Source organism: Eulemur rufifrons, chromosome 16, assembly GCF_041146395.1.
Source record: "Eulemur rufifrons isolate Redbay chromosome 16, OSU_ERuf_1, whole genome shotgun sequence".
NCBI classification, from domain to species: Eukaryota; Metazoa; Chordata; class Mammalia; order Primates; family Lemuridae; genus Eulemur; species Eulemur rufifrons.
Genome location: NC_090998.1, coordinates 61,759,867 through 61,777,839, shown reverse-complemented (window position 1 = coordinate 61,777,839; position 17,973 = coordinate 61,759,867). Strand labels below are relative to the sequence as shown.

Below are 17,973 nucleotides of genomic sequence, written 5' to 3'. Positions count from 1 at the left end.
GCTAGATTTCCAGAAAATGAATTTTAAACAAAACATGTTTATACTGTTATGTATAAATACCTTGTGTATTCATTTGTTTGCCTCTCATATTCATCAAAAACAGAAAAATGAGTGAAATGGTTACTTTGAGATGTCACATAATGAACTTGACATATCTTGATGTAAATGTGTTACTTTCTCCTGAATGAGTATAAGTTATGTTTATTTCTCAATTTTTTTCCTTCTCATTAAGAAATAATATATGGTGGTTTTTGTAGGAAGTCACAAAAGATGTCCATAAGTTGCCACATATAGTTATGTGATATTGTGCATGTAAAAATATACAGTGACTTTTAGAACCTCCTTCTAAAAACAACCACAGTAAAGTTAAAGCATATATAGTGAATAGTTAAGTTAGTTTAATAGTGTGAAAACTCTATTGATGCTGTATTAAATTTACTTGATCAATCATAGGTTAATAGTTTAATGAAAGCATAAAAATTTAGTATGCCTGTTTTTCTTTCATTTCTTTCTAGACGGATTCCATTTCTAGGTATGTTTTACTTTTTTTTTTTTTTTACTGATTTTTTTTTCTGATTTTTATCTTTGCTAAAAATATGTTGCTAGATATTTATACATTTTGTAAACTTACAGAATTATTTGGCTAATAAAAAAATCTATAGAAATTCAGATTACCTAATCATTGTTATTAGCTTTCTTTGTTAAAGGCTTTACTTACACTTCACTAGTCACAGTAAGTCACTAAGAAAATTGTTCCCAAATCTCTACAATAGTGGTAACTTTTCTTAAGTTTTCCAATGTTTACTAAGTTACTTCAACATTAACTGTCTCATTGTTAACATCAGGGACTGATGAAACCCACCCTGGGCCAGAATTTTATTTGTTTAGGTATTCAGATTCTTCTCCCTTAAAGATTGAACCAATGAAGACACTTTAGAAAGTGTCATCCAGCTCAAAATTGTTCATCTTTTCAGAGAACCTCCACTATATCTTTGACTGTAATGTCCATTCTATCTCTCTTGCCCATAAAATTGTTAACCAAAGCCCTGTAAGACCAAGAATAAATTTTTATATACTGATGATTCTATTGAATTGAAATGCAGAGGCAATGGCATCTATCAGAAAAGGTAACCTGAATCTAGAACCATGTATAAGAGAATTCTCATTTACAAAGAAGATACATTTTCCTGTTTAGTAGAAACCCATTATTGCTTTTGATGTACTGTATTTCATCGAATCTGTTACCAATTGTAAAACACCATTATATTATTTACCACTAAAAAAAGGAAAGATGCTACCAATTAAACTATAATACACCATCGGTTGGAAGCCATGTTCAGATTTCAGAGATGTTAAATTAAATGTGAAAAAAATGCAATTTAAAATTGTTGTAATAATTTATCATGACATGAAATAAGTTTGAGTTTTACATAAGGAAATTTTGAATCTCTTCCTCATCAATAGAAGTTAATAATATTAACAATAACTTTCCATTTATTATGTGTGACAAATATTTATTAGGTACCAGATGAGGGAGACTGTTACTCTTTTTCTTTTGAACTATCAAGTTAATATATACTAGGATGTATGTTAATGTAAGTTGTGAAAGCCCTAATAATAAAGGTTTTGATTTAACTTCATCTTTTGAAGATACGAAACCACTTCCACATCAGCTAGTGATCGGTATGATTCCTTGCTGGGTCGCTCTGGATCCTACAGTTACTTAGAAGACAGAAAACCTTATGGTAGCAGGCTAGAAAAGGACGACTCAACTGACTTTAAAAAGGTACTTGGGTTATTTACTTATATTTAATCAAAAAACAAATTAGTTAACTTTCGTATTGAGATATTTATACTTGAATGTTATTTAAAAAAAAAACTCAGTCATTTTCAGGTTTTGGCAAGTAATGGTAAGCAGAATAAAAATAGTTGTTTGTTTTTTTAGGGGAAGAGAAAATTAGCCAGGACTTTATTTTGAATTTAAGTATCTGAAGTCATCACTGTGATTAAGCTGGAAAGGGGCATGCAGTAAATGCAGTGTATGTGTGTACTCATGCAGACACACTTTATCTTTTATCCGTTTGTTAAGAAGCAGCAAAACAGAGAATATGGGTTTTCTTAGGAGACTATAGTTTTTCCTAGGTAACTGAAAAATTTGGGTTAGTTCAAGTGCTATTAAGGATTAAGTATGGAAGTAATTAAGAAATAAATCCCAGAAACTCAACAATCTAGGATTCTGACTATCATGGTTCTTCATATTCTGAACTTGGAATAAACATAATATAATTTGTTAGAGAAGGAGAAAGCTTGTGTTATTTGTACATGTTTCCAGGTATCTAGCAGCTATTTGAATTATATACTTTCTTACAAGGCAAGTCAGCAAGAGAAGGAAGTGGGTGGTGGTGGGGAAGGAGTCATTTTACATTATGAGTAAAGTCCATCATTTATTTAGTAAAGAACTGAATGCTGAACTGTGCTAAGTAGTGAGATTCTACCCATGGGCAAGTGGAGATGGAAGTGTTATCCTGCTCTCATGGGCATGTTCCATGTAGTAGGAGAAACACATTATCGTATAATCATACTAATGAATATATAATAAAAAAAAATTGAGACAATTACCCTGAAGTATAGAAACAATTTTATTAAGGTATATAACAAAATGAAGATGGAACAAACCTATGGATTGATTTCCAAAGGAAATGAGCTTTCAGCCAAGAACAGAAGGATGATTAAGAGTTAATTAGCAAAAATGGGAAAGAAAAGTGGTCCAGGTAAAGTAAACTATAAGCACATAGACCTGGTGGTGGATGGGTACATGATGCATTGGAGTAATTAAATTTTCATTATGGCTAGCAGAATGCAGGGAATGGTTTTGTGAGGCAACAGCTAGTTATGTAGTTAGGGACTACATGCCGTGTCTTAACAGGCCATTTTAAGGATTCTCATATGCTAAGAACACTGGGAAGCCACTCAAGGGTTTTTAATTAGCAGGAAGGATGGAATGGTTGGCATATGGAAATTACGAGATTTTCAATTTGAAAAATTAATTTTTGTTCCTATTTATAAAACACATTAGAGGGAGATCAGGGGAAACAATTACTATATTAAAATAGTCTAGATAAGGGATGATTATAGCCAGAATTATAGTGTAAGTAGTAGAGATGGAAGGAAAAGAAGCAGTACATTAAAGTGTTAAGAAAGAGGAAAAAATTATCAGAAAAGGGGAAGGTCTCGGATTTTATCCTGGATTTGAAATATTTCAAGAACTATGTCACTTGCCTTTTAATTTTACTATACACAATAGAAGTATAATTATAAATGTAACTGATACTCCGTCTCATTTTTGAGAATTCAAGAGGGAACAATGGACAGAAAAGCTCACAGATTCCAAAGAGCACAGTGACTCCTCAGCTCCCATTGTTGCTGTACAGATATGGTACACTTTATCAGATAACTGAATCTTTTTTTAAGAGAATCTGAAAAGTCTGGTTTTTCTGAAAAGTCTTATATTTTAAATGCTGGAACTAATTTTAAAAGTTTATGTGGGACAAACATAGCTGCATAACCAACATTCTCTACCTTGCAACTATAAAGCATTAAAATATATTTTTAATGTACCCTTTATAGCTCATGTGCTTCATTAATCTTTGCTTTAATATTTCAAAGTAATCAATGAGAAATCTTAAAATTTTAGGAGAGCAGAAAAGTAATTTGTATTTGTCCCCTGATTTTTATAGCTTTATGAACAAATTCTAGCTGAAAATGAAAAGCTGAAGGCACAGCTACATGATACAAATATGGAACTAACAGAACTTAAATTGCAATTGGAAAAGGCCACCCAGGTTTGTACCTCTTTCTCTTTGTTACTTTCAAGGTAATGGTTGTGATTTACTGTATCTAAAAAATGGCATTGAAATTTTCTGTAATTTTCTCTAAACGGAAGTTTGGTATTAATAATGCTTATGAGTAAAAAGGAATCATGATAATGCAGTTTACTGATTATTTACTTTTTTCTGGAGTAAATTAAAAATAATAGAAGGATTTTATTCAGTATGCTTAATGGTAAACTGGTATGTTATCATCCTTCAGGTTGCATTCGTAGCTTAGTATACGAGCTTTAGTAGCTTACTAGCTTTAGTATGAGCCTCCATACATAAAAATATCATGAGTTCACTGAATATAGCTTCAGCTCTAAGGATTTGATTGTAATGTTTTCTAAGTAAAGATGTCCACCACTGCTCCCTACTATAGAGTTCTGTTGTTATGTTGACTCAGCTAATCTGTGTCTCTACTATTTATTGCCTTTTTTTATTGTTTCTCTGCTTTTCTGCTTACCTTATTGTCAAGTAGTTCTTCTGTACATCTCTCATTCAAACTCTACAAGAGGGGGGAGTTCCTAGAATTAGCCAGTTACTATCCAGTATGGAGCAGCCTTTTAATGTTCATGGTCTTGTTAGTGACCATTTCATAGGTCACTGGACAACCTACATAAAGCTGCCTGTGGGTCAGGTACCGATTCTGATCCTTCTCCTGTGGCAGGAGAAACAAGTCACTGGATGAAAAAGTAAGACAGCTTCTTTCTGCCTTGCCTGGCATTCTTGAGTATCACACCCAGTATACTGAGTTAATATGAGAAGGATGATTCATAAAAGTAAAACTCATAAACATTAAAGTAAACTTTTTTTGTTCAACCTTAGGGTATTTATCCTGAGTATTTAAGTCTACTGTGAATTTTTCCACCTGATTTTTTTTTTTTTAGCATTGATTGCTCTCATAACTACTTGTGAATATGCAGAGCAGTGGCAGTTTTGATAATTGCATGGAATTTTTCCAAGAGAACTATCATCTGTTTAATCTTGAAGTTTAGGTCTGTTTGATAGTATTTAGCCAAGAAACCCTGGAATCCTTGAATCCTGCCTTAGCCCAGGCACCCTTCTTCCTATGTAGGCTCCAAGGGAAGAAATAGGCCAATTTACCAGAAATCAGTTTGCTAACTACCACATTGCCAAATGACCAGTTCACCATATTTACTAATTGTGATTTTAACAGCTTTAACTAGAATGTTTAAGCAAAAATATTAACTAGATAAAAATACTATCTAACTTGATGTTCATTTTTTTAAACCTATGAAATTGACAAATCGTAAAATTGCTAAAATGTTCCAATATTTTAAAAAAATCCCCAATAAAATGCTGTTTTTCCATCTAAAGTTTTGTTAATTTGTGTGTGATGGCATTGGTCTGGCTATTTCTGATTTTTTTAAAGGTGCTTTTGAATGTCATTTAAAAAATTTTCAGTCTTTTAAGAGTTTTTATGATTAATTTGTAGGTCTTCAAGTGGCATATCAGCCTTTGTTTTCTATTTCTAGCAATTAAAATAAATATTCAAACTCAAAACCATCAAAAAGAAGCCACAATTAGCTGAACAATCGTGTTCATATTTGAAATTCTGAATTGAATTTCTCACAAAAAGCAATTGGTGTATATCAACTTTTATTCTTCCAGAAAGAGTAAGCACAAAAGCATAAAGCCACTTAAAATAACAGAGAAAAAAGTAAAGATATCTGGCCATGATTAGTTCTTTAAGTTTTATATACCATAATCATAAAGAAGAAATTGTGAAAGAAGGATCAAAAAGTAACTTGGTTACAAGTCCTAAATATACTAAAGCATAAATGCTGAAAGGGTTGGCAAAATATAAAGAAATATTTTTAAAGTTATCCAATTGAACAATAAAATCGTGCTTAATCAGTAATGAAGTTATGTTTTTAAATTATATTTTATGGTTAGTAGCCACAAAACATTCTTGTTAATGTTGTCAACAACCATTTTTAGTAAATTGGTAAAATTGGCTTTTGAAGCATGAGCCATTTGATGAATTCATTTTCAGCAAATTGACCAGGAGTCCCAAGGAGATGTTTGTACAAAGGTCAATGTAAATAGGATCTAAGGTACCACTTTTTAACTGGGCCTGTGCTCAGTATCCAGATATGGAGCTCTCTAGTATAGGGTGCAACATGTGGCTTAAAACCCAAGGGATCTTTCCATTCCCCCGCTAAAGCTAAACTTAGAACTCAAGATTTTATCAGCTTTGAGCTGGTCACATAGTACATAAAGGGGGAAAAATGAGAAGCCCAAGCAGACCGGGAGAAGAAAGCTGTATAGCTAGAATTTCTTGTAAGGGAAAGTGAGTATGAACCTTCTTACCAATTCTGGAGCATGGATGATTAGAAAACTCTAGACAAGACTAAGATAGCTGTGGGAGAAGACAAAAAGGCTAGTTTACTGATCTGACTACATGGATACAAAATCACTCAACCTGGTAAGAAACACATTTCAATCAAGGTCCTAGAATCTGACCATTCAGATTAGCCACTTCTGGTGTTGCAGGAAAGGAGGAGAGCAGTTGAGCATCAGAGGGAAAACTATGATTTTTTTGTTCCACAGTACTCACCCTCACCCCCAAATAAACTTTGAAAATTCCTAGGGAAGAGTGATACAGACCATAAAATGAGAGCTGTGGAGACCGTTCTATTTCTAAACATTCCTTTTACTCTTTATTTCAGTACAAATTCTGTTTTCTTTTTTCTTTTACACACACCTGTGTTATACTCCACCTGAGTATTATGATTTCTTTTAACACCTATTAAAAGAGTTACTATGGTCCCTCCCCCATCTTTATTGCATTTACAAATACAAAACATTTGTATTTTATTGTAGTTACAAATACAAAACATTTATATTGCAATTATAAATACAAAAACATACAAAGGAAGAAAAATTAAAATAATTGATAATCTCTTTTTATAATTTCTTACTTTGTTACAGAGACAAGAAAGATTTGCTGACAGATCACTATTGGAAATGGAAAAAAGGGTAAGTTTTCATCTTACTGGATAAGTAATTATTTTCCCCCTTTATTGTTTTATGTAAGCAATGGTAGATTTTTTTTTCATTTTGTTTTTATGGATGCAGTTTTAATTAGTTTAAATTAATATTTATTAATTAATGAAAGTGTTTTATGGCTTAGCTTCTTTGTAAAGTTTTATGAGGTCTCTCTAGGTATGAAATGGCATTGTTAAGATTTAATATACTACATTAGTCTTTTAATGAATTGAAAAAACTATCTTGTCTTGATTCTGAAATGTAGAATACACATTATGATAATGAATCTGATATTTTTGAAATGCCCCTTATCTGTCTTTGATTTTTTGTACCGAAAACATTTAAATCAAAAATACATTTATTTTAATTTTTTGGAAAATTAAAATAATTACATTCTTTAAATAAAGTGTTTAAGTCTAGGGGCATCAAATTTTCAAATTCTTTTTAAAGTTAGTTTAATAATATTTTAATTTTGAGTTTAAATATTTAGCTGACATGTGATATTTTAAACAAAAAAATTGATGACAAGAAAATCCTTAACATTTTATGTCTTTCTGCAATTTTTTATTGGTTGTGATATATTCACTTGTACTCATTATTGCTCGTGGGTCTGGAAGTGGCCGTAGGAATAACTCTACAAGTTTAGTCTGAGCAGTATAAAAAATGTATAAATGATCCAAAAGTTAAAGTACTCAAAAGTGTCTGTAGTGCACCTGAACAGTGGCTAAACTTGCGGGTTTCAACTAGAGAATAAATTACATGCTGGTATTTATGTCTCTAGGTCAAAGAGTAAATAATCAAGAGCTGTTGATATAAAAACATTTTTCTTCCATTCCATTTTTAAAATAACCAATTTACCTTTTTCACCAAAAAAAAAAAAAAAAATGGTAAAAAAAACAATATTAAAAGTAAACAAATACATTCTATAATACCTGTTTCATTAACTGAATTGTACCTTGCAATACCTATCATTTGGTTATAATTTCAACAAATTTTAAAAATTAGTGTTCTGAGCCATTTTTTAAAAATTGATACAACTAATGCAAAAAATATAGTTATTTAATTTCATGTTGATTATTATATCCTATTACAACATATAACTTACCGAATTTTATATGTAAGATACGCAGAAATAATAAAATCAGTCTTATTATTCATATTAATGGTTGAGATAAAAGACATAGATAACAAACTACTTAATCAAAATATTCTTTATTTTTGAGACTGTCACAATTTTGAGAAATATTTAATTTTTCCTATGAAAGTAATATATGTTTAATACAAAAACATACAAAAGAAGAAAAATTAAAATCATTGACAATCAGGCAGAGATAACTGATATTTTGGTACCTATTCTTTTTTCCCTGAGCTTATATACACAGGATACACACACATTCATTTTCTGACATTCTCATCTCACCTTTTTTTTCTGCTTGTCAAATGCTGATAAATTACAAAGTAGTTAATTCACTCTCAATTTAATAGACATCAGTAATCATAGTATTAATATTAATAGTATTAATAATAACTGCTAACATTTATTCAACATTCTGTATATATCAGGCAGGCACTAAACGAAGCACTAATGTGCATTTTTCTTAACTATGTTTTTTAGTGTTCATACGTTTATCAAACATAAGAAATTGCCTGCAATTTTACAATTGTCAGTTACATTGACCCAGCAGGATCAGGAAATTGGGTATAGTGTTCTAGTCTTGCTTTATCACTAAGTTAAAATCTAATAAAATTGAGGCTCATAAGGAGATTACCTCTCAGTCAGAAGAAATATTCTATTTCTGGTATTTCATAAAGTAGTGAGGATCAAATATAACACTTATATGCTAATATTTTGAGAAGTGCAGTGGTTTATATGAATTCATCATGGCTGTATTATTAAGAGAAAGGTCTACATATATAGAAAATAACATTTTTGTCTATGTAATGTTTAAGCATGCCAATATTAGAATAACGTACTTATGAGACTATGAAAAGCATTCTATTTTTTATAATTACATATCTTAAAAACATTAACATTTATTAGTAAATGTACTGCTTTACTAAATATGAACATTTATTATTAATCTGGGAAAGAATGTCTTGGAAATAGTTTCAGTATGATTAAACTAAATTTAAATGGTTTGTATCTGAAAGGTGACCGGCAAGAGTCAGTATCTTCTGGGCGGTATGACCTAACCAGTTTTACAGCTCATCAATTATTGCTGCTTGCTTTTTGCGTAACACCTAGAATGCTAATCATTAAAGGGAGAATAAACAGTACACCGCAATAATGTATTGTGTGTTGGCTTTGCCTGTCACTCTTTGAAAGGATTTTAAAATAAATGCTGCAGTTGCTTCTCCTTTAGATTCACCGCATTAATGCTACACACGGTATCAACCTAAATACAAAGCTATAAAGTCAGTTAGATAAATAATGGCTAGTAAACATTGTGGGTGGAGGAAACGAGTTTCTCTTATATCCTTTTGAAACTGTAAAGTACACATATTTTAGGCATGTTTGCTTCTTTTCTGCTTCTATCACTGTAGTATAATTGCATCTTTGTGTGAGTTTTTTTTTTCTATACAATCCTCAGTCTTGAATATTGGTTTATTCTATCTCTAAGTTTTACGTGAACTAAAAAAATTGTTTGAACATGTTATGTAGCATCTTACCAGAAAGTCAAAGCTTTAAAAAAGAGCTTATAAAAAGTAATAAAAGTAAAGATCTTCAGATTTATTTCTCTCAAATTTTGGAAAGCTCTTTACACATCACTGGCATCACATCTTTTCCACACTGCTCCTGATTTGATCTCTGATTCTAAAGTATCACTCTTTGACAGTATAGAAGAAAACTTAAGAATATAATAACTGTATAATTAATATTGGTACCTTAAATTGATCTAGGAACGAAGAGCTCTAGAAAGAAGAATATCTGAAATGGAAGAAGAGCTCAAAGTAAGTGAATCATGTTATTTATGAGAGAGATTGCTGATTATGAAGTTTTATAATACTGTTATGGATACTGTTTACATTAATTGTTCTCAAAGCTAATTACTCAATTTGTGAGCTATTTATAGCTGGTGTTTCTCTTTCTTCCTAAATCCAGGTTTTAGTGAGCTCAAAGAGGATTTAAAACCCAAATTGTTTTGATAATTTGTATAGCACTTTTGATATGCAGGTGTAGAAAAAATTAGACAATAACAATTATAAGATGGAGGATTTATTATTCATCACTTTTCTGTTTACTCGTATGTTACTTGGAGAGTACATGGTAGAGGGGGATAACATAAGCTATTAATAAAATGTTCTCCTTTGACGATAAAGGGCATTAGAGGAGTGAACAGGCAAAGCTGTGTTTTTATCAAACTACATTACCTATGGAAATAATCATCTGTTTTGAATACCTTTGCAGGGAAAAAAATAGCATAGTTAATTGATTACTTATTATCACACTGTCTTCATAAAGTATCTTTACCACATTATGAATTGGTGAACTAACACATGGGAAATTATGCCCATTGAATTAGAAGTTAAAGATTTAAATGTTTTATTATTAAGTTGTTTGTTTTATTATTAGACCATTATTATTTAATGGCTTTGAAGATTGGAGACAAATCTTCTGGGTTTTGTTTGCTTTATATATTGTTTAGTTTGAAATGGAATTTAAGGAATACATTGTTTACCTTTCTGAATCTCTTGGAATATTCTTTTAAGACAATATTTTTCTTTATATTTATTACCTGTGATTCTTTATATTCTTATCATACTGTCTTCCATTTTCTTATTTTTTATTCTTATTTCTTTATGTTCTGATTCCTGCAGAACCTGCATCAAATAAAGCAAATTCAAACTCTGAGAGAGTTAAATGAGCGACTGCTGACTGAGAATAGGGCCTTGACAAGAGTGGTAGCCAAGCGCTCAGGGTTCTGTAGGCAACTGCAGTCTGTGAACCTATAATTTTTAGTTTCATCATTTCTTCTTGGTAGAGCCAGGCAGGTGTTTTTGTATTAGTAAGTGTGTTTTTGTTTTAGTAAGAGCTCACTTTTACACATTAATACCATTGTGTCTGGAGCTTATATAACTGTTTAATTCTGCATGGCTTCTTAGAATGTTAGAAAGTGTCACTAATTGTATATTATAACTGATGAACTATAGTAAAATTAGGGAATGATTTAGGAATTTAAAGACTTGTCTGTACTTTCATAAAGCTTGTGCACATTTCTGGCTCTACAAATATTTTAGGGCTTAAAATATGGCTATCATTTACAGTTCTTTACTAGAAAGAAAATAGAACAGAAACAGTGTAACATATATTTTACATATATATTTTGAAGCTGAAGATTAAGCATGCATTATGTGTTTTTCAAAATACTGTCATTAGCAATCAGGACCATCTTAATTTATACTCATTCAGTTCTCTGTTACAGATATCCAAATGAGTAAACTTCAGATTACTATATTTTATATGTAAATATTTTGGACACAGATAAGAATTGATTGGCTCCACATAAAATTAAACTCTTCCTAAAGATTTGCTTAAGGTGGTTTTGCAAGTAGAAATTTTACTTTTATATAATTATATAATCTAGTGCATTTTCAAAACTGAGGAAAGAGGACGAAATATTTTGGGAAGTCTGGTAAGGTAGTTCATTTCCTAGTGAACCTGGCAGAGACATATAATTTTAATCATTCTTAGTAGAAAATTCAGTTAACTTATAATATTTCCACCCCCTCCATCAATTTGTCTGTAAAACAACAGAAAATTGAGTTGCATTTTTTTGAAGATATGAGAGTGTGTTTTTTTCTGTTTGCTTCAAAATACTGGTTATTTTTTTAATGCTTGGATCATAGATGCAGATTTACTACTTTAGCTTAAAAATTATTTTATAGTATTCTAATCTAAGAATAGTAATAACTGTTTTGTTATTTAATACACATCTATCTTGATTTACGCATTGTCTTAGGTACTTAAACTTAGGTACTGTAGGTGAATAAGGAATTTAAACAATTTAGAACAAGTCTAACTCCCTCAAAACTTCCCTAGATGGGTCAATTTCTTGAGGAACAATAGTAAGTATTGTGGTTTTAGGTGTGACAGACAGAAAGCAAAAGGTTTAGGTGCTGACAGGAACTATTAAAGGAACTCCCTTAGCCTATCCTAACAAAAACAGGCTTCATTATCTTGGCTGCTCTAATATGGTGTGCTTGTGAGTCATAAAATCAAGTGATTTAGTAAATTTCAATGGATAACTTTGAGAAAATAAACCTTTCATTCTATCATTTATTAAACTAATTAGTTTCACAAATCTGGGTGGGTTTTTTCCCTTCTTCCTGATACATGTTTTAGATACTAGACAAAGCTTGATCATGTGTTTTGTGGTGAAAATATAACATTTATTAAGAATAATGTTTTATTTTTTTATTAAAGTAAAACCTTTTCTTCTCTTTTTCTCTCATAGATGTTACCAGACCTAAAAGCAGACAACCAGAGGCTAAAAGATGAAAATGGGGCCTTGATCAGAGTTATAAGCAAACTTTCCAAATAAAAAAAAAGCAGCAAGTAATGGAATTGCACATATTAGTAACCCAGTGGACCATAATTGGCAGTCACTGGATGCCTGGGAAGAATCCTTGCAGACTGTCATTTTTGGATATCCTGCCAAATGCCCTCTTATCTAGAATTTTTGTTTCATTTTGTTTAATTTTCTGGGTTTTTTTTTTTTTTTTTTTTTTTATCAAGACCATTGTTTCATGTTAAAGCAGCTGCTGAGAAGATTTTTTTTTTTTTTTAATGACTGAGAAAACTTGTTTACAGCTCCAGCATATAAGGAAAGTGTTCAAGGCCAGATATGCCTCAGATATTTAACCAGTACGCCTTAGTTGTACATAAATACTTTGTGTCAACAAAAACTTTCAGCTCTCACAGAAGACAGTTATTCAACATTTTTTGATGTGCCACAGTTTCCAGTTTTTTGATATTTAATTTTCTTGGCTTTATGTCTAAGTTTGGGTTTGTATTTTTTCCTTCTAACTCTTCATGTGGCAGAGTCTTCTATGTTTTCACAGCTTTTTCATTTACAGAAAAAAACACTTGTTCTTCTGTGATTATTGTCATGTATTAGGCTAATGCTGTGTTGTCTCCCACCCAGAACTGAATTGCTTGGTGGAACATTTGCTTTCACTGTTTGTGCAATATGCATTTATTTCTTATATGAATGCTTTAAAGTCATTTGAGATTAGATCTTTTAAATCCTATTTCCTGCCTTCATTGGTCACTTTTTTGTTTTTGTTTTTTTACTATTGTAGTATAAGATGTTAGATTCTGTAATCTTCACATTCATTTTAGCAGGTACTGAGTGATGCTGTATATACAAATAAGTGTATTGTTTTGATTTTAGACCACCATATGGCATGCTTGACTATTTTCTTATTTCAAATGTCTGTTAATGCAAAGTAGGCTACTCCATGATAGTGTTAAAAACAAAATTTGCTAACAATGTGATGTAAAGACTTTAAAAGTTACACGTTATGTGGAGCCCTATCTTTACAAAAGTTTTCTACTGTAAAGTGCTTTTACTTTTATTTTCAGTTTTCATTTGATAGTATTCAACCATAATTAAAGTTGCATAAGATAATTGCTTCACATTTCACATACCTATATTTATCAGAGTGCTGTCTAAAACTGTTGTGCTAGCCAAAGTAATACTATGAAATCATTTGCAGACTTAACCCGTGAGTTAATGTTAAATGCACTGTTATTGCCATGTGAAGAGGCATCGACTTTGATACCACCATCATGTTCAGACCATTTTATACATTTCAGTGGCCTTTTTTTAAAGGAAAAAAAAAAAGCAAAACCAAGTACGTAGTGAAGATGGCTTTTATTTGGACAAATAGCTTTTATATTTTCATTAAACCATGCAAAAAATATTACATCTTTCTGGCACGTAACTGTCTCCTTAACCACTGAACAGTTCAGCCATTTGAATAAATTATACATTGTAAAGCTTATAGTAGCTGATTGTATTATTGATTGTATTGTATACTATATTAAATGTGAATTTGTACCCCTTCATTTTAAAAGGTCATTGTGTTCTACTGCCTATTTTAGATTACTTTGGGGATGGGGAAGGGTGTTTTGGTAAGCAGGATTTTAAGTCCTCTCTCTCTGGATTGGTTTTATGAAGATATAAGGTTATGCTCTTACTACCAAGCTCAGGATTCTTGATTTTAAAGGTACAAGGATAGTTGTGGGAATTTTATTTTTGGTTATATTTGAACTGTATGAATGGTGGGTCTGAATATTGAGAATTTCCATGGTCTTATGTGGAAGTAAAATATACAGATAATTGATCAGTTTGAGTGACTGCAACATGTTCTGGTTGCACAACAGTTAGGCATGCTATGGTTTATATTTGTGAAGTTTGGATGCCTGTGAAGAATGATTAAATACATGTTTCTAATATTTTAGTGTTTTGTATTTAGGTTATTTATTCTTTGTATCTAAAACTGAACAGCTACTGTGCTATATTGATTTTATTGGTAGTATTGAGCAGACCTTGTTTCTGCATGAAACTAGTTGCAAAACCCACTATTTTGGAAATAAAAATGTATTTTGACATATACAAATAAAATGAATAAAACTATTTTAAATGTGTGAACTTTTAATGAAGGCATTTTAAATTTTGTTCTGAGATATTTAAATTCTGCATGGGTATTTTTTCACTAATTGCTTTCCTTGGATACCAATTTGAATAATTTTTGAAATTGTAATATTGTGATAATTTGCACAGCATTGTACCTGCACATCTGTAAATGCAATCTTAATTGCCATATTTATGCAATCTGTGTACCAATTTGGACAAATGTTTATATATTTTACATAAAGCTGTCTGTATGCAGAATCTGAGAACTAGTTTTTTTATAAGTGGGTAAAAAATAACAGTGAGTTTCAAGATAGTTGCTTTGTAGTACAAGATTTTGTTTCCATAAATATTTGGTGGCTTTTTAAAATTAGACCTCTGCTTTTTCTTAGCTGCAAATATAGGCTTAGTAATACATATAAAGATAATATTCCATTGAAATGTAAAATTTACAAGTCATTCTCCAACTTAGATTTGTCCAAAGTTAAACCTACTAACACGTCTGTAACTAATTAAGAGATACTTTTGATTTCAGAACTTTGGTAGAAAGCTTGTAGTAAGCCTGTGTGTAACTAAATTAATACAACAAGTATTGAATTCTGTTTTTTCTGTTTACAGCACTTCACCTGTTCGTGCTCACAGAATGAGTGATAGGTATTGTTGTTATTTATCCTCCATTTAAAAAGCATTTCACATGCAAATACTTGAAAGCCAAATCAAAAGCAGCTATAATGCTATCTTATTAAAAAAAAAAGTGAAGTAGATATTTGCTGATTCATTAGGCTAACTTTATTCTTTTGCTTAAAAGTTTATTACCGCTTAGTCCTTCCTGGTTTATTTGAAACTCCCAGTGCCAAAACTCAGAGTCTGTTGCAAGAAGAAAATATCCAGAGGGCCAAATACTCTCCAAACTAGAACTATGTATTTCCCATAGGACATAATAACATTGTAGATTGTCCCTCAGTTTGTCATTATAAGAAGAATACAGAGCAAACTCCACTAACAATTATTAACTATCCATTAGCCCTATCTTGCTAATGAAAACCTTTGGTTGCAAAGATGAAAGCTGACTGATAACACAATCATTTTTTTTTATGTTCCATGTTTTACACTGTATGTGTGTGGCCTGTGTGTCGGAGTATGCATGTTCAGCAGAGAGATTGTGCATATGAGAACTATCCAGAACATACTGGGTTTAGAATGAAATATTAGTTATTTTTTTATTATATGTGTCTCAATAACTAAATCCATTTCTTGACTTTCATTTTGGAAAAGTTCTTTGGGGTTAATTGCTACATAAGCTACAGGGTGTTGTTTCTCTTTGGTAAGTGACATAGAGAGTATCATATTGCTGTTTCATGCTGTCAGAATGACCAGATTACAAAATATACTAACTTTATAAATATAGGAGTCAAAGTATACGATTCTATTTCTATAAGGTAACATAAATCTTCCCTATTACTATAATTTTGAAGTTTTATTATTAATAGTAAAAGTTTTCTAAAAGAAAGCTGTTTTGAGCCAGACTATCCCAACATGTCACTGCTTAAATTTCAGTAAATGTCTGGATCACAGAAATTAGCTAGATTTTCATTTTTAAAAAGGTGAAGGAAAAAGAAGAGGAGAAGGTTGAAGAAATGAACAATATTAGTAGATTCTGTCCTCAATAATATACAGCTAGTAGGGCATGTAGCTGGTGCTTGCTTTTAGGTCTAGGAGAGTGGTAGTGGAAAAGAGACAAGATTTACCTTCTCTCCCTTTCTTACATTCCATTTTTCTTATGGGTCTATTTTGATACAGAACTTTTTCAATATATATCTCATTTGATTTTTTTTTTTTTTCTTTTTTGAAACAGGATCTCCATCTAGAGTGCAGTACAGTGGCCCAGTCATAGTTCACTGCAGCCTCAAATTCCTGGGCTCAAGCAATCCTCCTGCCTCAGCCTCCCAAGTAGCTGGGACTACAGGTGCATGCCACTACGCCTGGCTAATTCTTTTTACTTTCTGTAGAGATGGGGGTCTCGTTATGTTGTCCAGGTGGGTCTTGAACTCCTGGCCTCAAGTGATCCTCCCCACCTTGGCTTCCCAAAGTGGTGGGATTATATACATGAGCCACCATGCCCAGCCTTACTTGATCTTTAAAATGGGCTAGGTAAATAGAATGTATCTCTGTTTTGCAGGTGAGAAAGCTGAAGTTTACCGATTATTATTTGGTTCAGTATCTGAAGCCTGGTTCAATACAGAGCTCTTACCAGTACTTAGTGGTGGTTGCCATTGTTTTTCCCAACTCTTAATCCAGGACTTTTTCTGTGTACTCCTTAGCTTAATAGTTTATTTGCATGAAATGGCATTCAGTACTTTAAGAGTCTCTATGTTCAGGTTTAGAATATTTGCTTATCTTTGAGGATGGCATTCTTTGATTTTTTTTTTCTTATGCCATATTCTCTGATTCCACATTCTCAGTCCCAAACCTGCTAAATTCCTTCTCTTTTTAGGACTTATTACTAATACCACTTTGCCCTATAATGGGATTTTATTTTATTTTTTAGATTAATGAATGCTCTAATGCCGAAGCAGCTAGTTGATTCTCTGGTGGAAATTCTGACCATGTTCAGAAATTCCTTTTGTATTCTTAAAAATAAATTAATGACCAGTGCTTAATTCCCAAGAACCTTTTATTCCTTGGAAAGACAGGCAACATTAATAGTGCTACAGTATAGCAGCAGATTTTTTTCTCCCAGTGAAATATGTTTATAATACCAAATATATAAAGGCAGGTAAAAATTGTATTTATATGAACTCATAGATATGATCTCCCCTCCCCTTTTAAAAAGACCTCTGCAAGGCAGTATCACAACGGCACCTTGGCTCTCTCATTTATTACTGTGCAATTCTTAGGTTGTGACCAGAGCATTGTTCATTAAATGCACTAACCCACACGTTTATAATACATGTACTATATACATGTTCTGGTAGTATACTAGTTTATGTAAATGAATATGGGCCGGCCTGAAGTGTGCAGCTACCTTCCTCAACAATGAAAAATTCAAATACAAGTACAGGGCAGGAGAAGCTCCACACAAAAGATAAGTTTGCAGTACAAGTCAATGCATTAGTATTCTTCAATATTTTACAACTCTTGCCTATATCTAAACACTATTTTTATAATTTCTAAAAATTAAAGCATTTTAGCAAACAAAATTTGAGTTAAAATTTTGTGAGATCTATAAAACACCTTTGCAAAACCTACTGGGTACTGATTTGTAAACCTTTGACACAGTAGGCCTGTGGATTCAGTCAGATCTAGATATATAATAAATCCCAGCTTCATTTGATAAATGTCAATAACATATTTCCAAAGCATCTTGTAGTATTAAAAAAAAACTTTAATAGCATTGTTTCTTCTCTAGAATGTATCAGAGCAGAATTTGGGAATAATTGACTCAGTTA

At 31.6% G+C, this 17,973-nt stretch overlaps 1 protein-coding gene across 4 annotated transcripts in view; it reads left to right on the top strand.

Moving 5' to 3' along the window:
* PPP1R12A (protein phosphatase 1 regulatory subunit 12A) overlaps positions 1 to 14,790 on the top strand; it is a 142,427-nt gene extending 127,637 nt beyond the window's left edge. For 2 of the 4 annotated variants that reach the window (XM_069489795.1, XM_069489794.1), the window contains 6 exons: positions 516 to 532; positions 1,651 to 1,786; positions 3,738 to 3,842; positions 6,828 to 6,875; positions 9,786 to 9,836; positions 12,341 to 14,785. In XM_069489795.1, the coding sequence (XP_069345896.1) occupies positions 516 to 532; positions 1,651 to 1,786; positions 3,738 to 3,842; positions 6,828 to 6,875; positions 9,786 to 9,836; positions 12,341 to 12,427 (444 nt within the window). In that variant the 3' untranslated portion in view covers positions 12,428 to 14,785. Of the gene's footprint in view, positions 1 to 515; positions 533 to 1,650; positions 1,787 to 3,737; positions 3,843 to 6,827; positions 6,876 to 9,785; positions 9,837 to 12,340 lie in introns of all 4 variants that reach the window. The other 2 variants (XM_069489797.1, XM_069489796.1) reach the window with 2 other exon arrangements.
* Positions 14,791 to 17,973: the final 3,183 nt, after the last annotated feature.